The sequence below is a fragment of the Lycium barbarum genome, chromosome 11, assembly GCF_019175385.1.
Source record: "Lycium barbarum isolate Lr01 chromosome 11, ASM1917538v2, whole genome shotgun sequence".
Taxonomy (NCBI): Eukaryota; Viridiplantae; Streptophyta; class Magnoliopsida; order Solanales; family Solanaceae; genus Lycium; species Lycium barbarum.
In genome coordinates, this window is record NC_083347.1 from 104,603 (window position 1) to 130,643 (window position 26,041).

Below are 26,041 nucleotides of genomic sequence, written 5' to 3' on the forward strand. Positions count from 1 at the left end.
TAATTATGCAGTATACTAATTATGAAGTCCTGTTTGTTTGTCATAACGTAAGTACATTGTAATTATAAGTGTACTGTTTGATTGTACAAATGTAATTACATAATTTGATTAAATTTTAGAAATTCAAAGTAGTCATCTTAAAAATTAATATTTGACAAACATGTGCATTTATAAATGCTATTAAATTAGGTATTTGAGTTACATGCTGTTTCTTGAAAGTATACTAGTTAATGATATAGATGTAACTAACATTGTAAAAAATAATTGATATATATTTCTCAAATTTAATAATATTAAACTTTAATTAATTTATTAAAAACAATAGCAAACATTTTGCAAGAATATCATGGAGTGCATGTCTGAGAAAAAGATTAACATTTATAAATATCCACAATATTATTCAAATGTTTGATAAAAATAATAATCTATCAATTCTAAATGAAAAAATGAATGACATACACTATGAAATAACAAGTCAATACTACTAAAGTAAATAATTTAGACCGAAAATATAATACTCTTTGTCAAATTCCAACATAAGATAAAATAAACTCCAACAGAACTTAAGTAGATATAATTCAAGAAAAGGCAAACATAAATTTATAACCTCATTCCAACATAACTTAAGTAGATATAATTCACTCGTTATTTCACAAGTTTGTTAATGACTAAATTTGAAATGAAATTGTAGTTTCAAAAACTATAATAATGACACACTTATGCTAAAGGAAGAAAACGAGGAACAATCAGATGAAATAAGAAGAAGTAACTATTGGAAGATGAGAAGAAAGAAAGAACAGTCCCCATTGTTGATAGAATAGATAATAAAAATCTATTTGGTGGCCGAAATTATTGTTTTTACTTATGCGCAGTATATCACAAATACCGTTAAAAGAATTAATCAATATTTATTAATTCAAATTTCAATATATTGAGATTAAAGATAAATAAATTTAAAAATAAAACAATTTTAAAAAGTAAAAAAGGAAATTAAACAATAGAGATAAAAATAAATTAAATGGAAAGAGAGACAAAAGTAAACTTGTAATTTACCCGCAATCACTTAATTTTGAGGTATGTGAGAAAGGGACAGCAAGAATCATGGCTGCCGCCTACCTTTCAGGTTTGCTCTCTTCTACTCAACTCACGCTTCCCTTTCCTTTTACTTCCCCACTTAATTTTGGATTTATTTATTTACAGTTCTCAAACCTCATACGATTCACGAGACGAATACAAACTTGACCAACAAATTCAAAACTGCTACTCGCCTGGGTAAGTCCCACGACTTCTGGAAGTGATTATGTGTCACGTTTTCTCTCTCTCTCTCTCTCTCTCTCAATGTTCATTTCTTTGTTTTAGCAGCTTGCGTAGTTGATGCGGCTCCATCAACTGATTTTGCTCTTCAAGTATGATTCCCACTAATCTATCTATCTTATGGACCTACCCAACACACACACACACACACACACTCTCTCTCTCTCTCTCTCTATGATTAATCTTGTAAAACTGAATGCAGTGCAATGAGGCGACCAAGGTTAGAATCAGGAAACTGTTCCATAAAGTTGATTTTTCTGTTTCATCCTACGACACTGCGTGGGTCGCAATGGTCCCTTCTCCACAATCTGCTCAAGTCCCATGTTTCCCTGAGTGCCTACACTGGGTGTTGCAAAATCAACTGGAAGATGGATCATGGGGCCTTCCTCATCACCAACCCGCCTTACTTAAAGATGTTCTTTCGTCTACTTTGGCATGTGTGCTTGCCCTTAAAAGATGGGCTATTGGTGAAGAATTGATCACCCGCGGTATGGATTAGAATCTCCTTTACCTAAAACTTCCCTTTATGTTCGCCAGCCAGACTGAAGCTGTGCTTGTTGCAGGTTTACGTTTTATCGAGTTAAATTTTGCTTCCGCTACTGACAAGGACCAATATTCTCCTATTGGATTTAATGTCATATTCCCTGGCATGCTTGAATATGCTGAAAACTTATCTTTGAAGCTTCATTTAGAATCAAAGGTCTTTAGTGAACTGCTTCATAAAAGGGATATCGAGCTCAGAAGGTATATTCTAGTCATTAAGATGTTCTAGAATTATATCTAGTTTTCTATATGAGCTAAAAATGGTTTCTAGTTATATAAATCTGATGTAGCTTTTCTGTGTCTGGGCCTAGCTAAGCGATCGTGCAATTTGAGCGGGTAACTGAACTGTACAAGCTTTCCAAAGAGATGGGTATCATATAGATTCTCCTGGCTAACCTACTATGCTTCAATGAGAAAATTAAAGTTCATCAAGAAAGAAAAGCAATTTTGAAGAAAACATTATTGCATTCTGATATTCATATTGACCTCAGCTTATCCATATTTTCATTGAAGTTTCCTTCTTCATGTTAGATCGTATGACAGCAGCTCATTGGAGCTTAATGCTTACCTCGCTTATGTGTCAGAGGGAATGGGAAAACTTATAGACTGGAAAATGGTTATGAAATATCAGCGGAAGAATGGTTCACTGTTCAATTCACCATCTACTACAGCTGCTTCTCTTATTCGCCGTCATGATTCTGGTTGCCTTGATTACCTTCACTGTGCATTGAAAAAGTTTGGGAATGCTGGTAAAAGTTTTGCACATTTATTTATTTCTGAAAGTTAGCATGGCATGTTGAAGCAACTTATCTAATCTATATCTATCTTTCAGTTCCAACTATCTATCCAGTAAATATACATGCACGCCTTTGTATGGTCGATAATCTCAATAAACTAGGAATTTGTCGGCATTTTGCTGAGGAAATACAGAATGTATTGGATGAAACGTACAGGTAACCTTCAAAACCACAAGTCCCCTTGGGCTTGTAGAACAAAATTAGTCCTGTTAAATTGACTCTCTCCAAGCCTACACATATGTAAGGTTTTATTTTTACAAGTCGTGACATTAGCCACAAAACAAAAAAGATGCTGGCTGCAGGGGGAGGAAGAAATCTTCACAAATGCTGCCACTTGTGCCATGGCATTCAGGATACTGCGCGGACATGGATATAATGTCACCTCTGGTACCTCACTTTCTTGTAATCATATCAGTTTGTTTCTTATAATATTTTTTGTTGTTCAAATAGTATTGACGAGTTAGGTGTGCATTATAGATCCTGTAGCTCAGTTTCTGGAGCAGGAGCAATGCAATGGACATTTGAATGATATATATACTATGTTGGATTTATATCAAGCATTAGAAATGATTATTGCTACAGATCAATCAGTTCCAAAGAAACTGACCTCATCATCCTTACAGTCATTGAGACAGAGGCTTTCAGTTGAGTTTTATCCTCCAAACAGATTCACCAGACGGATCCATGAACAGGTACTTACCATAAGTTGCATTGTGTTTAGCTCATACTATTGTTATTGTCTCTTTGAGCTAGGGCCAACTGCTACTGTTGCTTACTTTTAGGTGGATGATGTTCTTAAGTTTCCTTCTCGTGCGAACATAGAACGGGTAGCCAACAGGAGAAATATAGAGCACTATGATGTAGATAATACAAGAGTCCTAAAAACTTCATATTGGTAACTTCTGTCAAATTTCTTGAGGACTGATTTTGTGATTTTTTGGTTATCATGTGCTCCTTTTCATCAATTACTCTTTTCATCCCATTTTGGGGACAGTTCATCAAATTTTGGCAACAAAGATTTCTTAACACTGGCGGTAGAAGACTTCAACTTTTGCCAATCTATTCACGGCAAAGAATTAAAACAGCTTGAGAGGTTTGTATCTCTTTGAACCTTGATCATCATTTGGAGCCAGTTATCCCTGACTTGTTTTATGATAGCTAGATCAGAGGTGGTATATTTGTTAAACAAAACTGAAAATCTTAAAGCACATACTACTTCTCCCAAATGTTGTTTCTTTTCCCTGTTTGACTTCTTCGCTTTCAACTTCTGTACTTGACAAAAATGGAAGTTGATTTCAACTCAAATGCAACCTTTGGCACATAGGTTTTCTGATGGGTCTCTATCCTGTTGAAAAAGTTATGATATCAAAATGCGAAGAGCTTTCTTCGTGCTATAGCTTTCCTGATGTGCAGACGAAAGTGTTTTTTGATAACAGGTGGGTAATACAAAACAGATTGGACAAACTGACGTTCGCCAGAGAGAAGTCTGCATACTGCTACTTTTCTGCTGCAGCCACAATTTTTCAACCTGAACTATCTGATGCCCGCTTGTCATGGGCCAAGAATGGTGTACTTACCACAGTGATTGATGATTTCTTTGATGTTGGAGGTTCTATGGAAGAATTGAACAACCTAGTTCAGTTGTTTAAGAAGTACATGTTTCCGTTCATATTTTCTTTGTTCTTGCTATTCCTTGGTGATTTCAGCTGTGTCTTCTTATTTAAATCCCTTGGTCTTTTTGGCAGGTGGGATGTCGATGTTAGCACTGACTGCTGTTCGGAGAAAGTAGGCATTATATTTTCGGCGCTTCACAGTACTATCCGTGAGATTGGAGACAAAACATTTAAGTGGCAAGCACGTAACGTGACAAGACACATAACTGATATTGTAAGTCTCCTTATCCCCAAAAAAAAGGGTCACTTTGCCTTTTTTGACAACTAATAGAGATATTGCACTCTGACATTCATATTCCATAATTCTCCCACTTACTCTACACTGTTTGCTGAATGGCATGCCAATCGAGGTTTTTTACTTTTCTGCATAGGGATCGTAGGGAAGAAATTTTACTCTGTGGGGCATGACATGCCAAATTGAAGTGTTAAAACAAAACAAAAAAGTTCAATTACACTGAGCTCCAAATGTTCAGTGCCGTACCCGTGTCCGATCCTCCAAAAATGCACTAATCTTGGAGGATCCGACATGCACCCGTCGACATTTTTAAAGAGTCTGAGCAACATAGTTTCAAATATATATCTACCAGAAGTGGTATGGTTTACTTAGTTAGATTTTGGTCTAGCGTTGGATAAATATTACAAATATAGAACCACATAAAAAACTAACTTAAAACTGATCAAAGGATAATTAAGATCATAAAAGTCAAGGAAGAGTACTGTTGACCCTATGATAGTATTTGGGTCAAGTATTACGGAATAGATGGAGTAATCTTTAGAAGAGTGTAAAATTGAGAAAAAGACTCTTTAACACTTGCAGATTTGATTTACCACTGCATATTTCATAAAGTAAGTTATTAATATGCATATATTTTCATAATGCACGATTGTTTAATAAGTAGCTTTCTTTTGTTTAATTTTAAGAATGGATATTTTTAAAAGTTCATTATGTTTATAATTTGTCATGACTCATGAATCAAATGCATCTGACACGATGAGTTGATCCCAAAGTACTAATTTTCAACATAAATGGCAGAGTTAATCGAATGGGATATAAAGATTAAATAAGGGCAACTGGGTATTACTCAAATCCAACAGTCAGACCAACAAGAGATTATTGCAATTTTTAACCTAGAGGGAGATCTCCTGGACTATGTAAATGTAAAAGGGAGGTTAATGTAGTTAACCCTAAGAAAAACTGATAGAAAAAGCAGTGTAAAAGATGAAAGTGCTACTCAATGTAGTATCATTCACTTCGCTTAACATTTACAACTTTACCTGATTGGTTTTCTACTTGTAAAACTTGGTCTGACTCATGAATTCAACTACTTTTGTATTCGAGGGTAAACTATTACCGCCTCTTGCATTTAGAACATGATGACATCAACCTCTTTCCTTCAGCACTGAGCTTAACAAGTGGACCTTCATTAATCTATTAGTCATTCTTTATTCTATTTACGCATGCCCCACTACTCGTGCTAAGAAGCGAATTCTTTGATGTCATGTTTATTAGGGATCCACGCTTCCCATTTTCTCCGATTTGCTTGGTCCTGTTCAACAACTCTCTTCGTCTTGATACATGGTTACTGTACCTTTGACATAACCGCTTTGCTGTTCGGAGCATATTTACCTTCAACCTGCATCATCCAGATTTCGTTGACAGCAGTTCTACTGTCACCATAATTTACCATATAGGTCGAATTCAAGATGTTCTTTTTGTCACATAAACAATATCCCTCAGCATTAGAGCTATTGGTCCTTTCTGTATCATAAGGTTCACACAATATTTTTTGTTTGCAAGTGCTTATGTCTAACTTCAAGTTGTGTTTGGAAAATCAAGTAGAAAATTCTTGCAGTTGATTTTTTGATTAGTATTTTTTATTATGAGTAAAGATAAAATTATGTTTGCAGTGGTTGAATCTACTGAATGCTATGTTAAGAGAAGCTGAATGGGCTAGAGATATGTCGGTGCCAACATTGGACGAATATATGGCCAATGGTTATGTGTCATTTGCCATAGGACCGATTGTCCTCCCGGCACTTTATTTTATTGGGCCCAAGCTCCCAGATGATGTTGTGCAACACCCCGAGTACCACAGTTTATTCAAGTTAATGAGCACTTGCGGACGGCTTCTTAATGACATAAGGAGTTTTGAGGTATGTACATGCTTCGTTATTTTGCACACAAAAATTCCCGTGCTGGTTCATCTTTTCCTAAGTTATTTGATCTCTTAATGTGTTTTCGCAGAGAGAGTCGAAGGATGGAAAACTAAATGCTGTGACCTTGAGCGTCATTCATGGGAATGGCAGCATAAGTGAGGAAGCAGCCATTGAAGAATTGAGTCATAGAGTTGAAATGCAGAGGAGAGAACTCCTGAAATTGGTTTTGCAAGGAAAGGGCAGCGTAGTTCCACGTGCTTGCAAGGATTTGTTTTGGAAAATGAGCAAAGTGCTGCATCAATTTTACGTCAAGGATGATGGTTTCAGTTCAATGGGGATGGTCGATACTGTGAACGCAATTATTCACAAACCTATAACTCTAACGACCTTGGGGCCTCAAAACTGGGAGTGGGAAACGACATAGTTCTCACGAAATGAATGAAAGAAAAAAGATAAAGGAAAAGAAAAGTTATTAACAAGACTGAAAAACTAAGTACTGATTACCGTTACTTGTTTATTATCTCTATTCTGTATGTGTAAGGGACGAAACTATCTTGGTTTTGCACTTCTATCTCAAAGATGAAGTAATTATTGAATTAGTAATGCCAATAACAGAAGTCGGAAAAAGCATTTCTGCACCTGAATACAATATTGTTGTATTGAAAACGCAAGCCGAGCAAATAGGCTACCGCTATCTCAAAAAATCATGACAAATGAATACTAACGCTCTTCCTTGTAAACGTGCAGCATTTGTACCCTCAAAACCTATTCCGGCGCTTTTTACTTTTTACCTTTTCCATTCATAACTGGATAGTCGAATGGAACAGATTGCATAAGCTGAGATCTATATTTTAAATTTTTTCAGAAACAAATGTCGTCGCACGATAAAAATCAACAGATGTAACAGAGACTCAATAAACATTTAACCCATTCTCTTCAACGCGCAAGAATCACGTATCAACTATTCGTTTGCAGCTTAGGCTTCAAAAAATGTCCTTACAATTCATAGTCTTAAGGGAGACTCTCCAAAGGTCTTATTGATGCAACGCTGCTGTTGCTGGAGCACATATATTTCTCATGCGTGACTTTCAAAAGGGCTGTTGTTGCAGCTTTGTGAAACCTCAAGATCATTTCCGCGCAGTGCCTGAACATTCAAAGAATTTATGTATCAGTAGATCACAATGAGCAAAGAGCAAAGAGCAAAGAGTCACAAATACTATGCAGAAATATGCCTGAGTTGGGATTCTTGATAACGTGCATGCATCCCCAGCAGTGGTGTCCAGGCTGGCGTCATTTGCATCGTACATCTTGCCACATAAATAGCTGATGCACAAAGCATAGAGGGCTTGTAGTTCAAAGCCTCGTATTCAACCAAGCACAACTCGATGAGGTAAAACGCCAAATGTTCAAACTAGCAGAAGATTTTCAGAAATTCAGAAACATGTTAGTTGTGTGATTGAGAAGATTTAAAGCTCACACGAGTAACATTCAGCACATCTGCAGAGATATTAAGTGGGATTTGAGAAAAAGCTAGCTGGGGAACAAACAAAAATCTATACATTTTCAAATATGATTGACACTGAACTGATTACAAACTTGAGATAAGGGGATTTTGTTATTGCTCATCCAAAAAGTTTTCCCTACCTTTGTGTCTGCTTGAGCAGCCTTAAGAAGCCTTAGCATGAAGACATAAGGAGTTGCTGCATTAAGGCGAAACTTCAATTTCCTTAAGATATCCTTCTCCTGAAAAAGATGATGTGCAAGACTGTCAAACACCAGCATGTTACAATAGCGCCCCCCCCCCCCCCCCGCCCCCCCCCCCCCCAGCCCCACCAAAGAAAAATAGCCTCAAGAATGAGAGATTTTTAACAAAGTCATCCTGGTTCCAGGAAAAAGAAAAACTTTTCTTGAAAACTAACCTTTATTATCTTATGCCTAGGTAAACAAAAGACTTTGGTTGAAATTAAAGAAGATGCATGCTCACCGTTTCCAGCATTTGATCTCTAGTATATGACTCTCCAGAGATGCTTACCAAGTCCATGATCTGTAGCAATTGGAATTTTGAGGTGAATGAGTAGTTACATGTTTCAATCAGAACGTTACCCAGTAAATGAGTTGTTCATAGAAAACATTTGAGCCACATATTGATGGTAATGAACTCCTTGATATACCTAAAGAGAAATCCAATAAAGAAGTATATGCATAAACAGTTACCCTCGGATGGCAAAGGTCTTCATACTTTGATGCCAACAACAGTGAAGTAAGGCCAACTAGCTGCAGATCATTCTTCTTGACCCTTGCTAATGATAAGTAGTAGTCCAGGAGTGTGACCATGAGAAATAGAGTTTCTTGCATCAAATCAAATTTCAAATGCACCTAGACAAAACAAGTAAAACCCTGAAAGTGGGATCAAGGAAGTACGCACAAACAAAACGAAAAGGTATAAATGCAGAATAACTAAGACATACTTCAATAAGCCAGTTGATCAATATGCCACGCATTTGGGGTGTTATTTCCTTCTGAATTTCCATGTAGTTTTTGATAGGCTGAGTCTGAGCCTGCAGTTAGAATCGACTTAAGCAATTGAAGGTGAAAAATACAAAAGCATGTCTTTCTTTGGAAGAATAGAGGGTAACTTGTGGTGTTAGTTTAAATAAGACAGATGAAATTATATCATTAGCTCACCTCTATAACCCAATAATACAGATAGATGTCAGCAACATATTCAGTAACTTCAAGATGATTGCAATCATCGTAAATGTTTGACAAATCTTCCAGCTTTACACTTCCACATTGCTCCTTCAGAAGCTGCCTACTCATGTCAGCTGTCTAAAGCTGTATGGATAAAAAAAGAAATGAATGATCTGAAAGAACAGAGATTTTTACACTAACCTTTGACCTTGCCATCAGTAAACACGTAAAAGACTTCCTACGATCAGATTTTCTCCTGGCAATTGAACATTCAGGTATATCTAAGCTGCCACTACTACTAGAAGCAACTTCCTTTTGATGAGGTCGCTCAGCTGAAATATCTGATGTTGCATATTTTGACAGGGAAGAGGTGCTAACATCCTCTAGCCTTTTATATGGAATCGCAACTCGAGAGGTGCATTTGTGCACACCTGACATGGAGTTCGACTTTGAAGACGTTTGTGAATTGAGACCGCTGGCTGTAATTTTCAGAACTGTCTGGAACATCCAAGAGAAAACAAAGAAATGAGATTATCCTGAAACAGAGACATCAGCTGTTATTTGGGACTTTGAGAGTGGAAACCTACAGCAGTTATTTTGAAATCATTGCCTCCACTTGTTTTACTTAGAAATTTAACATGATACTATGGACTGAAATAACCATTATAGAAAGGGAAAATAAGTAAGTTAAAGACCATAGCTCTCCTGGTGAGGTAAGACTGTCAGGGATGTCTAAGTTTGTATTATAATGATTAACATATTGGGATAAGAAAAGGGAACCACTAAAGTCCGGACAATGTGATTTAATATGTAAACTGCTTCGTTCCAACAGCAGGAATTTGCAATTTATGACCTAATATTTCCTTCCAACACTACAAAAAATAATGGAGTCAGAGTCTTTATCAAGTTAGAGTTGGAAACGTAGCTACCAGAATGCGAGAGAGAAGGACAATTATTTAGTTGGATTGCAAAATTTGGCATTCCAGCTGCTATTCAACAATGACGAACACAATTCACTATTCATGGTACCATTTCCTGCTAGATATAGGGGAAGGAGAAGAGATTGAAACATGACAAATGCTCCATTTACCTTGACTGATTTTCTTCTCAATGCTCCAATTTCCACCTTAGCTTGACCCTTGGGAGCCCTGATGAGAGATATGCCACAAAGTAATTAAGAACATCGAGTTATTTATGCCAATTCAATTAAAAGAATGTCAAGCTCAGAGCTCAACCCGTGATGACTTGAGAGACCATGCCTTATTAACCTATACTTTACTCAAAGGGCTTTAATCAATAAAATTTACAATTTATAACATTTATCCAAGAGCTCAACCAGTAAAGCACTATAATCTTTAAGGAGCAAGACAGATATTAAGCGCTAGTATGTTAATATAAATAATGTTGCTGCAGAGAAATTAACAAATAGAGCACAGTATTATAGTCACCAGAGTAAGGGCAAGCAGCTGGTTCTTTTGTATTTCATTTTAACTTAATTGCAATTGTACTACTTGTACTTCCAGGTCGACATGTTTAAGCTTTAGATTTAGCAATAATCAACTTTGTTCTTTTGCTAAATTCTGTAAAAGCAAGTAGCTTCACTTGCAACCCTTTGGACTTTCCTACACTACTGTGGCAAGATAGGTATATGTGTTTATTCAAGAGATTACACCCCTAGAATTGCTATTTTTTTAGTGTTTCGGTGGCATAGTTCATGAAATTTTTTGCGGGATAGAATGTCAATTAAGAATACTTGTATTAGCAATGTGCGGATTAAACTGCTTAAAGACAACAACAGAAACATTTTAAAGTAATTCATGTATAACAATCTCCTCATTGTCGATCACCACATAACTATTTCTTCATTTTTAATCAGCCCATAAACTATCCTTGCATTATAATCCCCACATAACTAATATGTGAACCAAACAGACCCTCAGGGTTTAAGGCAAGGGAAGCGGTGGTTTTTTTTTTTATGAAGTAAATAATATCATTAAAGAGCATCGGGATGATGCTAATAGCAAAAGTATACAAAAGAGAGTTAGCTGTACATGAGGACTAAAGTAGGAACAAGGAGCTAACAAAATCCAAACAACTGTCAAATAATCTTAACAAGGAAAGTGGTGGCTTGATACACAAGAAATGAAAACTACAAAGGAGGAAGAGCTTGAACTTGTATATTTTAATTTTTTATTCTCCTCCCAAATTGGCCGAGGGTCTATCGAGAACAACCTCTCTACCTCCAAGGTAGGGGTAAGGTCTGTGTGTACTCTACCCTCCCGACCCCACTTTGTGGGATTACACTGGGTATGTTGTTGTTGTTCTCCTCCCAAATTGCAGTACTGCATTTCTCGGACTTCTATTTTTGCTACGGGCTGTCTCAATTCCTTCATGTAGTAGATTTCTTTGTTGGTACTCGGTGAAGTTTGGTACACATGTTCATATTAATTATTTAATTGCTCAAATAGTATATGCATCACCAAAACATGTATTGGCTTTCATGTTTCCTAGAGACATGATGTCTCCTCAAAGAGTACACTACTTGCTGCTTAAGTACTTATTCTGTTCCCCTTCCCCATCTTCTCTTCTTGAAGAACATATACCTCACATGGTGCATGCTATAAGCAGATTTCCAATTCTTTCCACCAGAAAGCCAGTAAACCACAACTGCAGAAAAACTTAGATCAACAATCTAACTTGAGATAGGAGAAGACTGTTTTTCTTCTGAAACTTGAGCATCTCTGTCATATATGGATTTTGGTGAGACTAACACCGCATTCAAGTCCAAACTACTGATGGTCAAAAAAGAATTTTAAGTTGTATAGTAAGTTGATCAGTAAAAGAACTTACATTCTTGCCGAGGCATCACTAACTCGATTTCTCCGGATGTTGTTGTGGGTGCTTGGCTGTGGTAAAACATCCCCTGCGGCCTTAGGCTTTGCTGAAACTGAAAATAGATAAAAAGCATAGCATCAATGAAGTTATGATAGTTAATCATACTGAAAATCACATATCCAAAGTAGAGCATCTAACCTGGAACACCACTTATACCTTTGCCTTTCTCTAACTCTTTGGAATTTTCCTGAACAAATACATAATTTTTACATTGAGAAAACATTTTTCTAATGTCAAAGATTCCAGCCTTGCAGCACGTGACAAAAAATTGAGACAAAAGTACAAATATATAATGACAACCTTCTCTTTATTGTGTGTACCCCTGACGTTCACCTGCTCTAGTACCGGTAAAGACCTCCTTCATGAAAATAATATAAATGTGTCAAATAAAAGGCAAGTCGTGAGCTTACAAAACATTAATGAAAGATATACTGGAGATGTTAAAAACCTTGATGGCAGGAGAGCATTCCTTCCAGTTGTCCTCAATAAACCAAACAGAAAGGATTAAACTTTAATACAAATATAGAGAGTTAATATTACATTCATCATAGAAGTCAGGACCCATACAACTATGTTAAAGATACCAAAATACCTGATTCCAATGGTAACTGATTTACGGCCTTGGGTTTTGGTCTTTGGGCCATCAAAGGGGGCTTTCATATCTTTGAATGGTGCTACCCACACACAAAGGAAACACATTATTTTGTAACTGACAATTCTTTTTCTTAATCCTATTAGTGAAAAAGTTCTCACCCCGTGTCAAGATTTGCTTGTAACCAGTAGCTCCATTCAGGTTTGGCCTCAAGTTTCCCTATTTTGTATAAAAGAAAAACAACAATCTTTTCAGCACCTACTGCTATCTAAGAAACATAGGAACCAAAGCAGAAAGATAGGAACCTAAGCAGAAAAAATTAACACTTAAAATACCTAAGCATCTTTTTAAAGATCTATCATCACAAGCAGGTTAAAAAGATAACGATGGTTGCCTGATAGTCACAAGCATAGACAACTTCAAACAGCCTTTTTACATTACTTAGATTTCTTACTCTTTTCCAGTAAACGACTAAACCAGTTTACATTCAGAGTTTACATTCAGAAGACCTTTTTCTTATGCCAAAGCTTGCAGCGTCGCAAAACATGACAACAAATTGAGTCAAAAGTACAAATATATACTAACAACCTTCTCTTTATTGTTCGTACCCTCGATGTTCACCTGCTGTAGTATTGGCAAAGACCTCCTTCATGAAAATATCATAAATGTGTCAAGTAATGAGCTTAGAAAATATTAATGAAAATTGAAAGATATATGGGATACGTGAAACACCTTGATGGCGGTAGAGCATTCCTTCCAGTTGGCCTCAATAAATCAAACAGAAAGGGTTAAAACTTATAAACTACACAGAGTTAACATTACTTTCATCAAAGAAGTCGGAGCACATTAACTATATTTAAGAACCATCAGAAAGATCTGGAATATGATTCCTGCTGCAATTTTTTAGTGTATTTGGATCGAGAGGAATAGAAAATGTTTTGATGGTTCCTCAACTCCCACTCCCATTCATGCACTTAAAGCCAAATGTCTAGTAAACCTTTATTGCTGGACAATGTTGTCCCCAGTGACTAGTACTGATCAGTTTTTGGATTTTATTAGCACCCTAGTTTTAGAGGGAGCCAATGTATAGGGGCTTATAATTCTCTTTTGCTTTTGTCTATTTGTAATTAGCCCCTGTAATTATGCATCTGCTTGATGCCTTTTTTCAATGAAACAACTTACTTCATCAAAAAAAAAAAAAAATATATATATATATATTTAAGATAACAAAGTACCTGATTCCAATGGTAACTGATTTACGGCCTTGAATTTTGGTCTTTGATCCATCAAAGGAGGCTTTCGTATCTTTGAATGGTGCTACCCATACACAAAAAGGCAGCACATTATTTTGTGACTGACAATTCTTTTTCTTTATCCTATTAATACAAAAATTCTCACCCCGTGACAAGATTTGCTTGTCACCAGTAACTCCATTCAAGTTTGGCTTCACATTTCCCTAGTTTGTACAAAAAAAAAACAACAACAGTCTATTCAGCACCTAGCCACCCACTGCTATCTAAGAAGATCACAAGAACTTGAGCAGACAAAAAGTTAATAATACTCCAAATACCTAATTATCTTTTTAGAGATCATCACAAGCAGGTTAAAGAGAAAGATGGTCAAGTGATATTTACAAGCATAGACAGGTTCAAACCGACTTTTTACATCTACCTAGACTTTTTATTTTTTTTATTTTTTTTTTGTAGTGAGTATTTACATCTACTTAAACGTCTTGCTTTTCTCCAGTGAAAGACTACACCGTTTTTTCTGCTTTTCTGCCCTTAACGGGGAACGTCTTAAAACTAAAATGGTTTAATTGTTTGGATGGTCTGTAATATCACCAGGACCAGCTAATGCCTGCTACAATATTAGTGATTACAAGTCAAACTGAAAAGAATAAAATTACCCACATACGAGAAATCACTGACCAAACGATTAATATCAAGAGGAATAATCTCGAGAGGTTAGGGTTGGTGGGACTAGACCTTACCACTTGAGCTAGGTCTCATTGTCACAGGAATGAGTGTGCATAAAGAGATCCTAACAACAAAGCTTTGTTCATGTCTAGCTAGCCATAGCTATTATAAAAAGCAAAGAAAAGATAAGGGGATGAGAACAGAGTTCTTGTCCAAAAACGCTAGAAGTTTGGACCCCTGGTCCTTCGGACAAGGGGTCCAAAGTTGTTGCTTTTTTTTTTTTTTAATACACTTTTTTATATTAGTTTTTATTGTTTAAAATTAAAATAAAAACTAATTTTTTGTCCTTCCGATACAACAAAAACAACTATTATGCACTTAATTCCAAGCAAGTTGGGGCTAGCTATATAATATTAGTCTCTCTAATACTAGAAGTTCTCAACATTCGACTGTCATTTCTAGTTAGACTCAAGCACTCCCAGCAGACATTGGACTTAAAGTAAGCACTAGCAAACAAAGTTGTGGCCTAGCGGTCAATGGAGTGAGTTGCGAACTGTAAGATATAGCTTTGGGCCTAACTCAAACCCAAAAGCTAGCTCATGACGGGAGGTTTGCCAAGTCCATATAAGGAGAGCACGAATCCACACTCCATTCGGTGTGGAACTCTAACATCGCATGCCCAGACCGCCAACTGGAGCCTGAACAATATAACATGGGAGCTCAAACAAGGGCAAACATGGCCTTTGGGCCTAATTCAACCCCAAAAGCTAGCTCGTAAGGGGAGGTTTGCCCAAGTCTGCACAAGGAGACCACCGGTCTATTCCACAACCAATGTGGAACTCTAACTCACTCAATCACATAAGGTCTCACGTTCAAATGCCAATGAAGGCAAAAGCACTCAGCGATTCAAGCCTTGGTGGACAGAGTTACCCGATACCTATAGTGGTGGAGATAGCAGGTACCCCGTGGAATTAGTTTAAGTACGCGCAACCTGGCCCAGACACCACGATTATAAAAAAGAGTAAATGTACTAGCATGTCTAAAACTTATTCCTAACTAATTGGTATTGCTTATATAGATGTTTTCCTTCCATTTTGTTGTGTCGCTCGCAAGGTCTACACGGATTTCAAGAGATTATAGCTCATTCGAGACAACTTCCTTCCATGTGATCTAAGCCTACCTTGTTCTATATTAAAAAGGTTACTTCTCATGGTTTCACACCTATGAAGCGGTACATTTGGAGGTCCACGTAGGACAAGACATCCATCTCGAGAGATACTCTCTCATTTTATCCTGTGTTGTGTGCACCTTCTGCAGAATGTGGTTATTTTTAATCTTGTACATCTTTGCATCCATATTTCTACAAAACTCATGTGGATATGTTAGGCTATAGAGGCCCAGTTATTCACTCTCATACAATATTGTTGGTTTTTTAGCTGTTTAACCTTCCTATTTTGATTATACGGGTAGCCTCGTTATCTATCATACGTTTCTCTTGAAACACCGACTCTAGAAATATAAATTGTTCGTATTTGAGCACCGCAACTCATCTATTGTCACCTCAACTTAATTTTTCTTATGCTAGCTAAACTTGCAATGCATATACTTAATCTTACTTTCACTAGTTCTAAAATCCTTACTCTATTGAGTGGTTCAAACTTTTGGTTTACACCTTCGCTACTTTCGTCAATTAACACAATATCATTTATCAATGACATACACCATGGAACCTCATCCCCTATAAAGTTAATAAGCTCAGAAATAACTAGGAGAAAAACGAAGTAGCTCAATGTCGATCCTTAATGTAAAGCGACGACATGGAGAACTCTTTTTTATCTCCTATTATTGTTCAAAAAACATTACAAATAAAGATAAAAAGTCCAGTCATAAACTACTTTCCCTATAAGAGTTAATGCTTAAAACTTGATCATTAGAAGAAGACATAATATGACTAATCAAGAAATGCTCCAATTTCATATAGAATACTATTAAGGTAAGTAGTTGTTTGCATACCATGATAAATTTTCTTGATGAATTGTTTGCTATCCTTGACCATTTAACATTTGAGTCCCTAAGAAGCAAGTGAACAAAATAAGCACATTTTACACAATTGTAACATTACCAATTTCAAAAATAAAGCACATATTAGACAATAGTGTTAAGACAACTTGAGAATCTAGAGACATAAAAGATCTATAAGAGGAAAAGATAGCCATCATGAAGCACCAACAAAAATGAACGTAAAGAATCAAAACGTCAATAGATGGAATCAGATCATTCCAAGCTAAGCTCAACCAGGTGGAGGCAATTAAAGATTAAAAACCACAGAAAGTTCAAACTATAATCTTTTCGATATTACCCTTCCTTGACTACAATGGTTAATCAAAAAAGTCCAGGATTACAATTTTGGGACCAAAAAAAAAAGATAGCAAGAAAGGAAAATGCTATGAAATAAGAATAATACTATTTAGTTTTTTTTAAAAAAAAAAAACACTATTCTCACAAGAGCAAGATGAATTAATCCAACATTTTAAGGAAGAACTTATGAAGTGAGTATTAACCTTGTAAAGCACAAACCAAATTAAAGACATTATGTAAGAGGGAAGCAGTGTGTGAGAGGGGGAAAGTTCTCATTGCTGGATAATTCGATGGAAACTCCGACCACATGTATGTATAGTGGTAAAATTGGCGGGCATTCCAAAATCTAAATTGAAGGAGATGAAGAATTTGAAAAGTATGGCAAAAAGACAAGAATAGCAATGGATAAAGGTTCGACATGGAATATAGGTTGAAGTGGTTAGCTAAAACACAAAGGGAAGAACGACAAATAAACTGCATGTGTAGGGTAGGACAAGGAGTGAATGGCTAATCTCTAGCCAAGTCAAAAACCAAGGAGCATAATTTTAGAGGTGTTGTTATTGATCAAGATGAGACTAGTTGGGTTCAAGGGGGGTGAATCAAGGATGAAGCCTTGATAGGAACACAAAATTAGAATAAGAATAGGGGAAGACAGTCGTTTATACTGAGAAGCAAGAATATTTAGGTGATTTGTTTGAGGGAAAGGAGGACAGAGTCATAGAACGTTTAATTAACATAGAACAAAAGTCTAGAAGAGCAAGCAAACAATGATGGAAACAAGAACAGGATGACAAGGAAGGAAAGAGGTTAGTGGATCTCATGAAGAGGTAACATTGTGGTGCATGAGAGAAGGTATAGGGGGGAAGAGAGGAAAGATAGAGAGGCAGAGTCGAGATGGGGGGAAGGATAAAATGATAGTGTATGGATATTAAAATTATATGTTGGAACATTAGAGAATAAGAGAAATGAATGACTCAAACAAAAGGTTCATTATCAAAGCGGCGGGAAGAATAAAATGATAGTGTATGGATATTAAAATTATATGTTGGAACATTAGAGAAATGAATGACTCAAACAAAAGGTTCATTATCAAAGCGGCGGGAAGGATAAAATGACAGGTTATGAATCTTACGATTATATTTGGAACATGAAAGGTATGAGGACCAAACTTACTATGTTTCTACAAAACTAAAATGATGGTTATGTCAGATTTTATTGCAAGAAGTTTGTAAGGGAAGAGGTGGCTCATGTAGGATGTTGTTCTAATTTATGAGAATGTTGAGGTCATACTACTTTTGTTGGAAGAGAGAAAAAAGGAAGTAACAGAGGTACGAAAATGAGAATTCATAATAACATCTTGCATTAAAAATGTAGTAAGTGGGGATGTTTGGGGCCTTAGGGGAGTATATGAGCTAGTGGGAGGAGTCGAATGAGAGACTTTAGGAGATGTCCACTTCTATATGGAATGAGATATTTCGTGGATGTTAGAGGGGGAACTTCAATACAATTGGGTTCTCGAAGCAAACAATGTCAAGGGCAACTAGGAGTTCTCAAAGTGCATTGATAACCATGAGGACAAGATATAGTTTTATGAGGACAAGGCGGAGAACTCAAAATTAAGATTAAGACTGGACAACAATTTGGTGTCAACCTCTTGGGAGGAAATGGTTGCAAACATACTATAGATTCCCTGCTGAGACTAATTTCGGATGATTCACCCATCTTGCTAGATGGTAGCAAGAAGAAACATGCAAGCTCTATTCAGATTTGAGAATATGAGGCAGAAGGTATAGACTTCAGAGATAGGGTAGGGTGGGCGGCTGGTGGTATGGATATGTTGTCACAAGCAAACCATCATGCCGACTCACAAAGAAGTTGAAAATATTGAAAGGAATATTAGTTATGGAATAGTAAGGTTTATTCGAGTAGAAATGAAGCTGTAAGGGCTTATGATTGGGTTGCAGGAAGTTGATAGGGTGTAAGGGGCAAGGGATTTGGAGGAGAGGGGAAAAAAGAGGTGAAAAGAGAGACAGTTGTGTTGGCAATAGTTCACAGTACTAGTTGGAGGCAAAAATCGAAGCAGAGGATGTTGCCCCTAGCACTCATGTGGATCCTGTGGAAGGAAAGAAGCATGAGAGCATTTGACAAGATAGATAATGCGTATGTACACTTTAGGAATAGCCTTTCATTTCTAGTTTCTTTTTGGTGTACTCATGAGGTTCCAACATGCATATGAGATTGGGTGTCGTTCGTAGAGAATAATATTATATCTTAGATTCATATATTTCTATTACTATCTACTGTCTTTTGTTATTCATTTAACGTACTGTTTTGATGTAGTTATTGTTCCTTTTTCCTTTTTGACCTGCTTATTTTTGCTTTATCATGAGCCGAGGGTCTATCGGAAACGGCATCTCTACCTCCCAAGGTAGGGGTAAGGTTTGCGTACACAACACCCTTCCCAGACCCCACTTGTGGGATTATACTGGGTATAATTTTATTGAATATTTTTTGGCGCGTTGCTTGTATACATGGGATTTCCCCATTATAATACAATTATTTACTTCATCAAGAAAAATAAATTAGACATGCCACGTGAAGCTTTTGTATTTTTTTATTTTTTTTGCTTTTCTTGACGGTTACAGAACGATGGATACAATTTACCTCACCAAAATTACTCCATCCACTCTAATCATCCTGCCATAAGCTTTTATCTCATTCCATGGTGTCTGCTGATTGGTTAACTGTAGTTATGTGCATGCTTACAATGGCCTCCTGAAGAAGCACCATTGCCATTTCATATCTAGATCTAATGTGAGAACAGAAAAAGTGAACTAAGAGAACCATTCTCAGATTCCAAGTTCGCTGAAAAGCATATAAATCCATAAGAATTTTAATATGCAATCATACAAATTTCCCGTAAAGGTATAACTAAGGACTAGGACAAAAAACACTAGAATAACCTCCTTCGGGTGAGACTTGACAGGATGCTAATTAATCACTTACACCGGTTTGGAGCTGTTATATGATTTGGTTCTCAAAGAGTTGCCCCTGATATTGCTGATATCAGTCAATACTTTTCTTTTGACACATATCTTAACTGCAAATACAAAGAGTGTATGCTGAGAACTGTTCTGAAAACATGAAAAATAGCAACCATACAAACAAATTCCACTAAACTTACCAGAAGTACTGCATTTTTCTTTTATCTTCTCTACGTTCTTGATATCACTCTGTTGAAGAAATGGAAATGGATGGACCAAAAGAAAGTATAAAATCAAGATTTTGAGTATGATGAATTGATTTAATTTACCATCGCATGAAATTTGTCAATGAGTTTAGGCAATAATGCTCACAGGATACAACGAAATTTATGACTTCTGCACTGTCAGACGCATCAAAAAACAAAGTAAAGAGAGGTGAACTCCTACGCATGCCAGATACTTATAGAACCTTATGTCGAACCAATGCTTAGCAATATTATCAAAGGAGAAAAACGAGAAAAAAGAAGTGCACAAGTCTGTTGAGGCTTTAAGCTCAAACCGGGGATAAAGTGAAAATGACACAAATGAAAATAGAAGATATACATGTAATTCAAGAATGATAGCTAGAAACCAAAAAAGAAAACTATCCGAAAAAAGGAATTTCAAAATCACAATAAGATATTGTTCAGTGCTACCAATTTCAAGATAAGGCACGTGGTGATAAGATGCACGTCTTAGTGTCTCGCTGACAGAACTGAAGAACTGCCTGAGCAAGGCAACCCACTCAGCTTGTTTTGAATTTAAGTGTGACCAGTGAGCCTTGACAATCAGGCATCTAGGCTATAGGTGCATTTTATGAAGACCACAATCTTTCACCATATGTCACCAGTCACCACAGTCCCTTTTGTTATAATCAGTTGTCACCACAGTAGTCTTTTACCAAAGGTCACCAAGGTTGTTATTTAACAAAGATCACTAAGTTATTTTGGTTTTTTCATAACAAAAATCACCTCGATAATCGCAATTGTCATCTGCACTAACATCCTTTTGGATGTGTTTCTTGAATGGTTGTGAAAATTGTAAACTACCAGATAAAATACAAGTGAATTACTAACAAAATATAACCCCGACTGCCTAGATATGCAGCTTATTTACGAAAAAAAAAAAAAGGAAACGAAATAGGACCAACCTTTAAGCTCTTCCTGCTGGTCTGCACATCACCCATGTTAAGCGCACCAGACTTTCCCCTACAAACATGAGATGGCCACATGTACGTAAAAACAAAAAAGTAAGTCTAATTTTTTTTGTCATCTTTCAAGTACTAATTGTAGGGGTGGGCATAAAAAACGAAAAACCGGACTGAATCGAGCTAATTCGGTTCTTCAGTCGATCTTCGGTATTGATTTTAAAATTTCGGTTTCGGCTTTAAGATTTCGGTTTAACCGAAATACTTATTTTTTGTGATTTCAGTGGAGGAAGCAAATTCTCAAATAAGAAATTGCTCATCTTAAGCTCTTAATGCCTTTCTCATAGCCGGCTCAGAACCATATATTTTTGCTGTATCTAATTTTGTGTGCCCTATCTGCTCGAACTATTGAGCCAAATTAAGAAATTTCATGCAAAAATATCATAAACTAGTGAAACCTGAAGAAGAAGAAGAAGAAGAAAGGAGCAGATGATCAGAAAGGTCTTACTTTAACAATTTATGTTTGACAGATTAATATTTAATGCATGAAATCACTGCTTAATGACTTTAGAATAGGAATATGTAGTTTGCATTCCGCAACCTTCAAATGTGATACAATTTTGTAATTCCGGAAATAGCCTTTTTTTAAGCGGAGCCCAGCATATTAGGTCCACACCGAAGAACCGAACTGAAAAAACTACGGTTCGGTATTCGGTGTACACTATGGAGAAACCGAAAATGGAATTTCTAAAAACCAAACCGAAGTAAGGAATGGTAATACAAGAGAAGTGTATTGAAGAGAAGATAATAGGCTTACTTGCTGAGAGAATCACGGCTTCGCATGTTTATCTTATCTGCCTCTTCGTATATTTTGAGTTCTCTAACTCCATCTGTAGATGAAGCAGCAGATTCTAAGCCCATTTTGGGAAATAACTCAGTAAAACACAGGGAGGGGGAAAAGAGAGAGGAAGCACCGTTTTGGATGGATTTATGCTTCTGCGAGTTCAGTTTACCCTAAACACATGAAATTACATAATTAATATCAGTAGTAAGAAAACCAAATGACAGAGATTAGTGAAATGTACCATGAAGAATGTCCTCCTTCTCTTTGTATGGCGAGGCTTAGATCTGAGAAGACTAGAGCTTTGTGCTTACAGGAATCCGAGCGAGTTCTCCACCGTTTTGAATTCCTGAAGTGGCTTTTTACACTATTGTCCTTTGTTTCTTGCCCCCTGCCCACGAACACAATCAAATCACTTGCACCACCCCCCCCCCCCCCCCCATTTGAAATATACAAAAGGCTCAAATTTACCCCTGAACTTTCAGAAATAGTTTATTTATACTTTTGTTATACTATTGGGTCAATTGTGTTCTTACAGTTATATTATGGGGCAAATATACCCCTGAACTTTTGGAAATATTTTATTTATATCCTTCATTATACTATTGGGCCAATTGTGTCCTTACCGTTATACTATGGGCCAAGTATACCCTTAAGTTACATGGTCTGCCACATGTCACAATCCCAATGGCCCAACCCATTCCCCCTATAATTACACTCAGATTAAATTAATCACTGAATCCGACCTGTCACTTTATTTCACCCAACCCGTTTTGTTTATTTCAAATCCAAATAAAGTACCCGTACCCGTTTTGTTTATTTCATTACAGGTTTCGTTTTTGTAAAACATGGTAGTATACAAGATGAAAACTCAAAATGAAGGATCATAAAATTATGGATAACACGATGACTTTTTGGTTTTAACTGTCACATAAATGGTGATTCATGAAACTGCAACTAAGTGATGGCTAGTATGTGTTGGTATTTTCAATAAGCAGGCTACTTGGTTGGTGGTCCATTGATGAATTTAATCGAGAGGAACAGGCCCGACTATTCCATGATGGATTTCCAGGGATAGAATGGTTTTTTCTGTTTCTTTTCTCTTCTCCTCTGCCTGAGTTCTTTGTATTGTTTTCATTTCTATGAAGAAAGGATAAATTTGTTTTTGTTACTGTAACGATCCTATTAACGTGGTGAAATTTTTTATTTGGGTTTTCATTTTGTATACTACCATGCTTTACAGAAACGAAACTTGTAATAAAATAAACAAAACGAGTACGGAAACTTTATTTGGGTTTGAAATAAACAAAACGGGTTGGGTGAAATAAAGTGACGGGTCGGATCTGGTGATTAATTTAATATGGGTGTAATTATAGGAGGAAGTGGGTTGGGCCATTGTGATTGTGACACATGGCAGACCGTGTAACTTAAGGGTATATTTGGTCCATAGTATAACGGTAAGGGCATAATTGACCCAATAGTATAACAAAGGGTATAAATAAACTATTTTCAAAAGTTCAGGGGTATATTTGGGCTATAGTATAACGGTAAGGGCACAATTAGCCCAATAGTATAACAAAGGGTATAAATAAACTATTTCTGAAAGTTCAGGGATAATTTTGGCCCTTTTCCATTTGAAATATTAATCCCTACGTTCCAGTTCCAATTTAAGCACCTTACTTTCCTTTTCAATCTATCTGAACAATAATGCCTCTTTATATATTTAGTAGATTTATAATTCAAATATTCTACATGTCAAGTTTAATACCAACAAGATTCGAATGACATGTTAGTACATTACAACACATCTTTAATTTATGATCACAAAATTCAAAAGTCTCACTCAATTTCTTAAACTTTGTGTCAAGTCAAAATAAGACACTTAAATTGAGACGGAGGAAGTATTTATATTTTTAAAATTATTCACCGTTTTAGAAAATTTCAGATTAATGTGTTGCTTCTTCTTCAGACCTTCGAGTATGAAGTGAATTCGGTAGCTTCATACTCGAAAGTTTGATATTTTTAAGATTCGTTCAAATTCAGACTTGCGTTTCTGGATTTGAAAACTTTAGAACCGTGATTTTTGCAACATCTGACTCACGTATCTAAAGTTTTAAAGGAGTTAAACTTTAAAAGCTTTGTAAATTTTCGCTTTGACTAACTGCAATTAGTTGCCAACCGTTTGGAGCCTATTTGGACTGTGTTGAGTTGATTTCGTAGAAGGTCACTCAACTATCGCAAATGTAACACTAAAGTCACCTAACTTTAGCTTGTAACTGGAAAATTACTCAACTTTAATCTTTATAACACAAAAGTCAGTTAAATTTGTTTTGTCACTGGAAAGTCACTTAACTTTCATCTTTGTAACGCAAAAGTCATTCAACTCATTTTAGTCAACTTTTTCCGACATGACATTTTTCAAAAGTTAAATCCTTATGTAATATAAACTCACTCATTTTTACCATTTACTGACCCGCCCCACTAACCTGACTCGCTATCCAAACTCACTCATTCTTGAAAACATATATACCATAACTTAGGGTGTGTTCGGTATGGAAGAAAACATTTTCTGGAAAATGTTTTTCAATTTTCTCATGTTCGTTTGGTCAAAAATTTTGGAAAATATTTTTCTCAAAATTGGAGAAAGTGACTTCCCTAATAAAAGTAGAGAAAACAAGTTGACAAGTTCATTCCACCAACTACCCTACAACCACCCAACCCAACCCCCCATCCACCCCACCCCATCCCTCCCCCCCCACCCCAGACCAAAAATATTTTATTTTTTTTGGAAAAAAAGTTTTGACATTATTTTTGATTTTTTGCACCCCCCACCCAAACCCCGCACCCTCCCCCCCCCCCAATTTTTTTTTTGTTTTTTGCACACCCACCCCACCCCCACCCCCTCCCCCTACCCCCACCCCCGCACCTCTTACCCCTCCCCCCTGCAAAAAAAATTAATATTTTTGAAAAAAAAGTTCTAACATGGTTTTTTGCACCCCAACCCCTACCCTCCCCCCCCCTCCCCAAATAATGTTTTTTTGACATTTGTTTTGGTTTTTTGCACCCCACCTCACCCCATCCCCCCCTAAAAAAATTGAAAAAAAGTTGACAATTATAAAAATTGAATATTTGCGTGGTTAAAAATTAAAACTTTTGGAGGGGATGATGGGGTATTGGGGGGGGGGGTGGTGAATTTTTTATTTTTTTTGGGTAAGGGGTGTAGAAACCCGCAAAAGACAATAAAAAATTTCAAAAAAAATGTTGGGGTTGGGGAAGGGGGGGTTGTTGATGTGGTATGGGTTCCACGCAAGGGGGGAGGGGGGGATGTGGTCGTGTAGAAAATTCAGAAAAAAATTAAAAACTTAAAAAAAAAAACAAAAAAAATGTTGTGGGGAAGTGGGTGCGGGGGAGGGGAGGGGGTAGGGTGCGAGGGGAGGGGGTGGTTTATGGGTTACAAGAGTGGTTGGGGGTGGGGGTGTAAAAAACAAAAAAAAAATGGAGGGGGTGGGGGCGTAAGGGTGGGTAAGTGGGGTATGGGTGGGGATGGGGGGTATGGGATTGGGTTAGAGTTGGTGAGGGTTGGGGGTGGGGGTGCAAAAAACAAACAAAAAAAATCAAAAGATTTTTTTTTTAGAGGGGGTGGGGGCTTATGTGGGTGGTAGGGGTGGGGGGTATAGGGTTGGGTTGAAGTTAGTGAGGCTTGGATGAGTATTTTCCGGAAAACATTTTCTATCAACCAAACGAACATGAGAAAATAAGTAAAAAATTAACTTATTTTTCACTACCCAAACGAACATGAGAAAATAAGTGGAAATTCACTTATTTTATAGGAAAACATTTTCCTCCATACCGAACACACCGTTAATGGAAGAACTCGAGGGGTTCTTTAACATATCTTGAACACCAATATATATAAATATACACACCTATACTCACCATATAATCACATAGCATTTTATGATACATCTTTACCATTTAGTCTGTTTATATATTAGGACCTACGATATTGGAGTGGTGAGTATGAGTAGAAAATTTATGAAAATCTGTCTGTATTCGTTTGGGACAATCGATAAAACGAGGCATTTTCTTAAAAA

General features: G+C 36.6%; 2 protein-coding genes across 5 annotated transcripts; one reads left to right on the forward strand and one right to left on the reverse strand.

Moving 5' to 3' along the window:
- The first annotated feature begins 1,037 nt into the window (after positions 1–1,037).
- LOC132617742 (ent-kaurene synthase, chloroplastic) lies at positions 1,038–7,133 on the forward strand. Of its 3 annotated transcripts, none has more exons than XM_060332815.1 (15): positions 1,038–1,123; positions 1,201–1,272; positions 1,363–1,406; positions 1,517–1,802; positions 1,878–2,058; positions 2,389–2,606; positions 2,690–2,810; positions 2,944–3,041; positions 3,132–3,346; positions 3,437–3,549; positions 3,649–3,747; positions 4,091–4,306; positions 4,400–4,541; positions 6,236–6,481; positions 6,573–7,133. In XM_060332815.1, exons 1-15 carry the CDS (start codon positions 1,102–1,104, stop codon positions 6,906–6,908), a joined length of 2,409 nt encoding a protein of 802 aa, XP_060188798.1. In that variant the 5' UTR covers positions 1,038–1,101; the 3' UTR covers positions 6,909–7,133. The 3 variants fall into 3 exon arrangements, with proteins under 3 accessions (XP_060188798.1, XP_060188799.1, XP_060188797.1); XM_060332816.1 differs by having other exon boundaries at positions 1,050–1,123; positions 1,360–1,406; positions 2,957–3,041; positions 3,278–3,346; XM_060332814.1 differs by having other exon boundaries at positions 1,053–1,123; positions 1,360–1,406.
- A 248-nt stretch (positions 7,134–7,381) lies between these two features.
- On the reverse strand, positions 7,382–22,332 carry LOC132617743 (putative cyclin-B3-1). Of its 2 annotated transcripts, none has more exons than XM_060332818.1 (26): positions 22,192–22,332; positions 22,081–22,120; positions 21,924–21,996; positions 21,110–21,167; positions 20,121–20,169; positions 19,943–20,036; positions 16,592–16,649; positions 14,061–14,118; positions 13,898–13,979; positions 13,395–13,427; positions 13,251–13,308; positions 12,824–12,881; positions 12,663–12,744; positions 12,519–12,551; positions 12,371–12,428; positions 12,209–12,257; positions 12,026–12,122; positions 10,266–10,323; positions 9,377–9,673; positions 9,170–9,283; positions 8,953–9,042; positions 8,699–8,860; positions 8,469–8,528; positions 8,129–8,227; positions 7,717–7,895; positions 7,382–7,628 (listed from the first exon to the last, which is right to left on the reverse strand). In XM_060332818.1, the coding sequence occupies exons 1-26, from the start codon at positions 22,192–22,194 to the stop codon at positions 7,496–7,498; spliced, it is 2,175 nt and encodes a 724-aa protein (XP_060188801.1). In that variant the 5' UTR covers positions 22,195–22,332; the 3' UTR covers positions 7,382–7,495. The 2 variants fall into 2 exon arrangements, with proteins under 2 accessions (XP_060188801.1, XP_060188800.1); XM_060332817.1 differs by having other exon boundaries at positions 9,170–9,292.
- Between the last annotated feature and the right edge of the window lie 3,709 nt (positions 22,333–26,041).